At 33.2% G+C, this 9,760-nt stretch overlaps 1 protein-coding gene across 5 annotated transcripts; it reads left to right on the plus strand.

Moving 5' to 3' along the window:
* Positions 1-1,466: 1,466 nt before the first annotated feature.
* LOC106775218 lies at positions 1,467-9,331 on the plus strand. Of its 5 annotated transcripts, XM_022784785.1 has the most exons (10): positions 1,467-1,857; positions 2,047-2,125; positions 2,301-2,408; positions 2,690-3,135; positions 3,533-3,718; positions 5,020-5,127; positions 5,455-5,658; positions 5,745-5,925; positions 6,496-7,576; positions 8,078-9,331. In XM_022784785.1, exons 3-10 carry the CDS (start codon positions 2,333-2,335, stop codon positions 8,625-8,627), a joined length of 2,832 nt encoding a protein of 943 aa, XP_022640506.1. In that variant the 5' UTR covers positions 1,467-1,857; positions 2,047-2,125; positions 2,301-2,332; the 3' UTR covers positions 8,628-9,331. The 5 variants fall into 5 exon arrangements, with proteins under 5 accessions (XP_022640506.1, XP_014517793.1, XP_022640509.1 ...); XM_014662307.2 differs by having other exon boundaries at positions 5,745-7,576; XM_022784788.1 differs by lacking the exons at positions 1,467-1,857; positions 2,047-2,125; positions 2,301-2,408 and having other exon boundaries at positions 3,014-3,135; positions 3,636-3,718; positions 5,745-7,576.
* Positions 9,332-9,760: the final 429 nt, after the last annotated feature.

Here is a 9,760-nt window from a genome sequence, read left to right on the forward strand (position 1 = left end):
GAGTTTCCACTTACAATTAAATATTTAGTGAATTGAGTATTTGGGATCTAGTCGAGCATATCTAGTTTTTGACCTTGACTTTATATTTGTAAGTTATCTCATGGATCCTACACTAGATCCAATAAAATAAAAACAACTTTATTCATAAATCGTTTATCAATATCTTACATAAGATATCTTTAATTAATATCTTTTAATCATTCTACTATTATTTTATAATCCGCTGGATTATTGACCAACAATAACTTAAATACAAGTCCAATTACTGAATATCAATAAAATTATTTAACTCGATTGATCATGGATGAATAGAATGGTCATAAGTGTATATATATTTTTTTCATAAAATTTTTGTTTTTATTTTGCATAAAATTATATATATATATATATATATATATATATATAATATACATATATATAATATATATAATTGAATGTAGGTTTAATCATTATGATATTCTCTATTTTCGGTGATTTGTTTCAATTAGGTCCCTCATTTTTTCTTTTTCTCAATTGGGTCCCTAGTTTTGAAAAATTGAAGCAATTAGGTCACTGTCGTTAGTTCCATACTAACACCGTTAAAAAGGGTGACACGTGTTAGCTTGTGATTTTTTTGAATTTTTTAAATATATTTTTAATTATTTTTATTTTTATTTAAATTTTTTTATTTATTTAAAAAAAAATTGCCACGTGTCAAGTTGACATTGAGCCACGTGGCAATGACAATATGAGGTGACACTGATAGTGCCACGTGTCACTATCAGACCACGTATCATTAGATTTGTCTCAATTTGGTTCCTATATTTTTAATTTGTCTCAATTTGGTCCCTGTATTCTTATTTTGTCTTAATTTAGTTCTATTTTTTTTAAAAAAACTAAACAATTTTGTTTCTCTCGAAGTTCAAACAAAATTTTATTTGTATATAAACCTTCACAAAGAAATTTATACAAATTAATTTTTTTATTAGAAAAATAAAAAAATTACAAACTAACATATGACACATTTTTATTTATATAGTGGTAAAAAAATCATTTAACCTAAATAATATGAATGAGTAACCTATAAAAGTTAACATCTCAATAATAAATGTTTTTGTGAAGGTAATCTACACAAGTATAGTCTCAATACTTCCTCAACAATTTATAAAAAGTTTATAGAGTTAAATATTTCGATTTGAAATACATCATTACTAATAATTTGTTTAACAGAAATAAATTTAAAGATAAAAATTTGGAAAATATACATACCATATTTTATCTGGGAAGGAACAAATTTTTTTAAATTTTAAAAAAAATTAGGACTAAATTGAGACAAAATAAAAATATAAGAACAAAATTGGAACAAAATAAAAATACAAGGACCAAATTGAAACAAACGACACATGGCACAATGTCAACTTGATACATGGCAAATTATATTTTTAAAAAAATAAAAAATAAAAAATAAAAATAAAAATATATTTAAAAAAATCAAAAAAATCACCCGGAAGTTAGTACGAAACTACCAATAATTATCTAATTGTTTCAATTTTTTAAAAATGAAAACCAAAAAAAAGAAAAAAAAAATGAGGTAACTAATTTGAAAAAAAAAGTAACCGAAGGATTATATGATTAAACCTTGAATGTATTCAATTGTTTTCTCTCTCTTTGTTCCCCCTCCTTTTTCTCTCCGATATACAGCCCAGCACATGCCATCGCCACCGTCTTGCACGACGGAGTTCAGTCACCATGCGAAACAACCACCTGACGGAGTTCCGCCACGAGCAGTAGTTATAACAACTGTTCCAACAGCGCGACGCAGCCGTTCCGGTAGCTAACAGTCCTCGCCTACCTGATTTCGCCCAAAAATCAACAACAGTGGGTCTCTTCCTCAATTTTTTTCATTGAAAAAAGAGCAGTCAAATTTTTTATTGGAACTATATCTTAGACTATTGTGATTTTATCGTGTGGTTGCTTTACTCTTCTTCATTCTGAGTTCACTCTTTAGACAATTATTCATTGTATATGAATTCCAAAAACCCATTGCATTTGTGTTGTTTCATGAAGGTTTAACGGGATAAATTATAGAAGGATTATCATCTGTTGCTGCCTCTTCATACTATTTCCTTCCAGCTTAAATTATCAGGTATGGATTGAACGTGACATCCTTTAGGAGGGGGATAATAGCTTTATGGGAAAATTTTAGGATCAATTTGCAAATTATTTTAATGTTTTAGATTTTCAAAATTGTTAATGGGAAATTTTCAATTAAAACTTCTTGAAACAACGATTATTCCGAGTTTGCAATTTGTCCTCTGTAGTTAGCACCGTTGCCTGGAGAAGACAATTAGCCATGGAACCAACTTGCGGTGCTCGTGCCATGGAATGGAGCATTCAACTTGAAATGGGCCTCCGTTCTGCAAAACCTGGTTATTTAATTATTTTCTTTCATCCTTTTTTTTTTTTCCATCATTATATTCTCTTATATTCCTTTGAAATTTGGGATATACTAACAATGGTGACTATTCAAATAATTCCTCATTCACTTCCTTTGAAATTTGGGATATACTAACAATGGTGACTATTCAAATAATTCCTCATTCACTGTGTATTGTCGCTCCATACAAAGCCTTAAAGTTAAAATTGTTATAGTTTTTTGTGTTCATTTGTTTGCTTTGTTTTTTTGATTTTTGAAATTCATCACTGTCAGGTGCCCCTGTCAAAGCCATATTGGAAATGGAGCCTCGCCTTTGGCAATGGAGTAGAGAACCTGAATCTGGCGTTGCTCCCTATGCTATGTTTGGTCTTCTTCCAGGCGAAGATAGAATATTTGCCAATGCTATCCTCTTGCGCCTTGCTGATGCCTTTAGGGGAGGTGACATAGAGACCAGACTTTCGGTTGTTAGGGTTTTCTTGTCTGAACGGAAACATCGCAATAAGGAGAAGAAAAATCAATGCAAAGGGTTGCTGTCACAGGCCAGAGTAGCTAATCACTTGGAGTTGTTAAAGAGAGTAAAATCTGTTTTTGATAGTGGGGATTTGGAATCGAAGGCACTGGCTTTGGTTTTGTTAGGTTGTTGGGCTGATTTTCTGAAAGACAATGCTCAGATTCGATACTTGATATTTTCTAGCCTTGTTTCTGCTCATGACTGTGAGGTAAAATAACTGCCTTAGTGTTACTTTTGTTTTAGATGTCTGATTTCATTCATATTAACACCTCTTGGTTGGATATGCTTACTTTGATTTTCTACCTGTTTACCTAAATCATGTTTTCCAATGTCTCAATTTTTTCTGTTAAATAATATTGCAAATGAGGAACTGCAATCTTAATTTGATTTACTTGACTCTACATGGATTGATTGATACATGACAGTGAATGCTTGATTGGATATCATTTTTCCTCTTCATTTAATAAAATGATGCCTTGGAATATTCTCCGAATTTTCTTTAATTCTGAATTATAACTTGTTTACCTGACCTTATTTGAAGACACTTTTATTATAATTAATTTTCTGTATCAATACATCTGAAATATTGTGTTGAGATTTCACAGGTTAGAGCATCTTTGTATGCCACTGGGTGCTTTTGTGAGGTATCAGATGATTTTGCATCTGTTTCAGTGGAGATGTTATTTAATATAATGAGTTCATCTTCAGTGTCTTTGCCAGTAAAGTTGGCTGCTGCCCGTGTTTTGGCAAAATGCAAATCCTCTTATTCAGTTTCGCATAAAGCGTACAAGGTATTTGAAAATTTTATATGCTATGACATCTATAATATTGTGTGATGTGACTTCTTGCTAGCTTCTGTTTATGTGTATTTCTAATAACTGAAATTTGTTGGTTTCTAGATATATCTATGTTGTCTTCCTTTACCTTTTTTACTCAGGACGTAATTAACAAGGTACCAAGTGGAAACAGGGTGGCCTAGAGGAATTATGAAGAAAATACCTAGATTTTTTTTTGGTTGGAGTGAAGTTCTAATTTTTTGAAATTGGCTCATCTAGTTTATTGTAAATATTTCCTGACATTGTGCCTCAACTAGCTGTAATACACTGTCATAACACTAAGCGTACATCAAAGTGTGTGAAGATTGCTTCAGTAAAATCTTATTAGGATTCCTAAACCGTCAAACTTGACTAGACTATATGCATTTCCAGCATGTGATGGTTAGTTTCAGTAGAACGTCTAGTCTCATAGCTTCTATAGTGATTAGTATTGACTAGAACAGTTGCCTAAGTGACGTTTCAACTCAAGCAGAAAATAGTGTTCATGTATCTTCACATGTTTAGTTTCATTTCGCAGTAGTTGGTTAAGATAATTGTACACCAAATACAGGAACCTGTAAGGGTAGTTAAACTAATTGAGAGTTGAGTTCAATTAGAAAAACAGAAAACTATTGGAGTTGAGTGAGAGTTCATTGAAAGAGAAACTTCATGTTGTAATCTCTATGCATAGTAAATTCTCTCATGGACATAGATTGAAGTTTATTAACACCTTAACCCAACCATGTTTTGTGTGTGTGATTCTTTCTTCTTCCTTCTTTTATCTTCTGCTGTTTATTTTTGTGGCTTATCTCTGCTATAATATTATGGTTTCTGTGGTAGACTGTTCTGCATTGAATTTGCTTGAGTTATCCACAACAAAGTGAAATGAGGGCACCTCTTACACTGATTTATAATGCATTATCCATTTCAATTTAATCAAGAGTCTAGGACTACTACTAGTGGATTATGGAACAATGTATTCTGGTGTGTTGCTCCCGTATTGCCATAGAGCAATTTAGTTAGAGAATTGAATTTTTGTTCAAACCAATACTGTGACTTTATAAGAAAATAAAAAACAGAACTAATTCTTACAGTACAGTGCTGATATATTTTATTGCCCAATGAGCTCCCCGAGCCATGGTTCAGTCTCCAAACTTAATAGCATAACAATTGTTAAGTTTAACCAACCTAAAGAAATTTGTTACTTTTTCTTTTGTCTGATTCGCTATTGGAACAATCATATTTGGTTTTCTGATGTGATGATTGATCTGATGCAGACAGGTATGGAGTTGGTACTAAATTCGTCAGATGAAGATTTTATAGTTGCTATGTTATACTCGCTCTCAAAACTGGCTTGCATTTTAATTCCTTTAACCTCTTATCAGGTGTGTATCTGTCCTACTAGATGATTTTGAGCATCCTAATTGAGCAGGATCCTTGCTTTTATGTCTGTTTGAAATATTGTGTGACCATTTGGCAAGTGTTTTGTTCCTTCAACTGAATGTGATTGTTTTAATAGTTATCCATAATATGAAGTTCACGAAACTCATTGCTAGATTGTTTCCTTTGAAAAATGGCTAGTAAACCATTCTTGTTATAAAATAAAGCATCACACAGCCAGCTTTAGCATACATAGATGATGGTCCCAATTCAAATATATACAGTGTACGGTGCTTTCCTTGTGTAATATTTTTTAAGTCATTTGGATTCAGGTGGACTTTCTCCTTTTGTTTCTCAATCGAGAAAGAACTTCACATGTAAAAGAAACAGCATTAAAATGCTTGCATTTTTTATTCAGAAGAGGATTGTGTGAGAACTCAGATAATTCAGGTATAATTCGTGGGCTGTTTTCCATAATGGAGGAACCTGAAATTTCAATGCCCATGCAATATAAAGCTCTAAGGGTCTTGCACAAGGTTTGAGCTCAGTACTTCGCAAAATGAGACTCATTTGATTTCTTATGATATATGAACTTGTTTGACGTGCATTAAATCATTCGTAGGTCCTTCTTTCTATTCCCCCTTCTTCACTTCGCATGGAACTTCGTGAGTTTATGAGGCTTCAAACTATTATTGAAGACACAAGTCAATATCCAGGCTCGAGGAAGAGCTGCTTGGCCATTTGTATTCTAGCAGATTTGTGTTGTAGGACAAAGGACAGAGCAGCAATTGAGAATGTTTTTGGTTGTTCTTCCCTTCCATCGCGTGTTATCACTTTAATCAAAGATCATATCAAACTTTTGTTGATGCCATTGTTTGAAGATTCTCAAAATGATTTGACAATTTGTCAGGAGCTCCAGCGTCTGCTAAAGATTCTTTTAACTGTTGTTGAAAGTCATCCTTCTCTTGGTTGTTTGGTACTTGATAACATAAAAGAAGTGATTGAATATTATCTTGTGACTGTTGCATCTACTGATCGTGCAGTACGATCAACTCATCTAGCTGTAAATTTTAAAGGGAAAAAGCAAAATTCCTTTATTTTTAAATTCCTTTCCAAAATATACAGATTTCTGGTGGCATGCCTTGACAACCTTTATGTAGTTGGTGCTATGGATACTGAAGTGTTAAGTAAAGTGAATATTTTGGCCGAAATTGTATGCCAGTGTAGTTTAATTGATTGCTATACATACTTATTGTACCATTTGCTATTGCACAGTCAGCCTATTTGTGATGGCTTAGTCCATGAGAGTGATGAAACACATCCGGCTAGTTGTCTTATTAAATGCACAACGTTTGTAAACAAAGTCTTGACAGGAACAAATGGCTGGACTGCTTACAAGGTTGGTGTTCATGCAGCGTGTCAGGGTGAATGGTCGCTGGCTACTATTATATTCAGGACATTAATACAGAAAGTGAAGTCTGTTTCTTGCTGTAGCTGGTTAAATGCATTGTTTCATTATTCTAATTCTGAAGAAAAATTCCAACTTCCTAGGCAGCCAAAACAGGGAACCACATCAATAATAGAATTGGTGGGGACTATTGAATTTCCTTTATCATGTGATTACAAGGATGATACATGTCCAGGACTTGCCAGGAATATTTATGATTGTAATTACTATGATCAGCTTACTCAGTCTCATATGGAATTGTGCTCCTCCTTGAAAGTTTTGGAAGCCTCTGCAACAAGTTCTCAAGAATTTTGTTTCCAGAGGTGGTTTTTATCATTAAGAGCTAGAGTGTTGGAAAATTTAGTGTGTGTGGTTAAAACTTTGAGGGAAGTTTTATTGAACGTGGATCAAAATTTAAATCAGGTAGAGACCGAGAGTAATGATAAGCTTCAATTCCTGAAGTCTTATCAAGATTTTAATCAAATTTCTTTACAACTGTTCAAACTAGCAGAAGAATTTAATCTACTTAGAGCATCTTTCATTGGGATGGACAGTGAAAGTTCTGAAGTCCTTGCAGCTCATAGTCTGAGTTCTTCAGTATTAGCATTTGTAACTTCTTTTGGAGTGTCTAATATAGACCAAGATTCTCATAGAATTTTTATTGGTGTCAAAACCTCTAGTAATTTACAGGCTTTGACAATACAAAATTTACAGAGGCTATTTTGGTGTGTGGATAATAGAACCAGAGCAAGTTTCTCTTTGCTGTTGAATTATTTTGACCTAAATGAGAATTGTTTATCTCCAGGATCCGGTTACCGAGCTTGTAGCATTAGGTATAAAGACCGAGAGGTGGTCAATGTTTGTACTTATGCTGTCTCTAGTGCTGTATGCTTGCTTCAGAAAACTGCATCTGAGTTTACCAAGAATGCTTTGTCACTAGTTTCTAGTACTTTGATAAAATTGATGCACATTCATCTTGGGATTCCAAAGTACTTCTTCAAAGTAAGGTATGTGAATCAATTATTCACTATTGTCAGTGAAAACTTTTTAATGAAAGTTTAAATGTATGTGTACTTTTTTATTATAGTGTGATTTTATTGTATTGCTTGGACTATTATTTTCTCCTTTACCATTGTCCCTTATCTTCTTTTTCATGTGAATGAATTATATAATTATAAACTGTTGTCAATAAGAATTGATTAATCTGCTTTTGTGTTTGATTTCTCGGAGTCTCAAGAAATTGTTTCCCAATTTTGTTAGTATTTTATGCTGAATTAGTTTTCTTTTATTGTTTAAGATATGCTCTCTTTGTTGTGAACCTTTACACGTTTAGTACTCTCCGATTTTATGACGTAGCTGCCTTTATGCAAATCTAGAACTGCTGTAGTCCACTAAAGTTCTTAATTTGATCAAAGCCATGACCAAGAGTTGGCAATTTTGTGTTTATTTATGTTTCCTAACTCTTAAAAATACGGTGTTGAAATATCTGTTTTGCATTATTTGTGCAGACCATTCATCGGGGCAGAACTTTTTCTCCACAATGAGGACTCTGTTAATGGGGTTGAAATATCCGTTTCGCATGGCTCTCATATCACATTGAATATTTGTCTTCAATTAAAGAATGTGCCACTAAACCTGCTGGTTAAGTCAACTAAGTGTTCCTGCATCCTTCATTGCAGTACGTCCTTCCTTGTCCCATGTGGACAAACCTTGGGGCACTCACCGTCTATATCTGAAGCTTGGAAAGATGGTGAAATATTTGAACTGAACCAGAAGTTGGTTTGCCATGTCTTGGATGGTGTGGCAGGAAAGAGAAGAATTGGTATGCACAGTAGGGCCCATGGTAATAGTGTAGCTGTGGAGACATTCATGGATTTTAGACCTAATGAGAAAGGGCAGGGGTTTTCACATTGCTCACTTGATGTGTCTAACTTTCCCGTAGGTTCTTATAGAATCAAGTGGCATAGCTGTATGGTTGATAGTCAAGATTCATATTGGAGTCTCCTTCCTCTGAACCCCGGACCTGTATTTTTTGTTACAAAACCCAGAATTGGCTAATCTGCTAACAATTTCATATGAAGTATGCATATGAAGTATGCTCACTTGCTGGCCAACTGAATTATTAATCACTATTTTCTGCTTCAATTTATGCCTACAATTCAATCACGTTGCTGATGATATCAAATGTCTCATTAGCTGCTGTACACTGGACTTGGGTTCTATCCACTTTGAGACTGATTTTTAAGCTACAGCTTAGCTGCAATTTTGTTTCTTTAGAAGGTCGATCCAATTATTAGGTCAGAGATCATTGTACAAAGGTTGACTCACTTACTAGGTTAGATATCAACATACAAAGTTCGATCCAGTTATTAGATCAGAAGTGAATATACAAGGGTCGACTCAGTTATTGAGCCAGAAATCAACATCCAAAGGCCGACTTTGCTATTGGTTCAGCAACCAATTGCCAGAGATCAAGCTGGCTCAATAGACCAATGCCCAAAGGTTTATAATTCTAAAAAGTGGGTAATAGATTTTTAAGTGCGATTTTAGGAAATTATGAAGTGGTTCTTATCATCTTTGTATGGTTTATATTTTATTATGTGAGTATCCTGTAGGTATAAGATGGGTAACATAAATATCAATTTCAGATATATACTATTTGTAACTGAAATGTTTATAGATAGAAAAATCATTCCAAGGTTGAGACACTTATTATTTAGCTTAAAGTACTATTAATTTTGAATCAGATTATTCACTTTTTATTTATTTTCTGGTTTAGAGTTTCAAACTCTATCAAAACAATCAACTTTCATCGTGAGACAGGTAAAATTTGATTTTGTCTCCAGAGTTGTTACAAAGAATATCTGACATGCAAGTCATGACAATATGGTAAATTTCAATTACAATTTGACAGTTAATCCTCGGAGTTTAACTTTGTTGGAAACTCTTTTAGCTTTCACCAGTATTTTTGAGTTTTGAATTTCGGATTTCCCTTCCTAGAATAAGATTAAATTTTAGCTATTAGATATAGGTTTTAAATTTCACATTTGAGTGTAATTCTAGGGGCATTTGCATCTCAGAAAACTTAGGAATGTAGCTAAAAACAACTTTTTCATTTTCTTTGTAAAAACTTTTGAATATATGAGAACTAAGATAGACTTTTAAAGCATTTAAGGTTATTAGAAAAAAAA

Source organism: Vigna radiata, chromosome 1 (genome assembly GCF_000741045.1).
Source record: "Vigna radiata var. radiata cultivar VC1973A chromosome 1, Vradiata_ver6, whole genome shotgun sequence".
Lineage (NCBI taxonomy): Eukaryota > Viridiplantae > Streptophyta > Magnoliopsida > Fabales > Fabaceae > Vigna > Vigna radiata.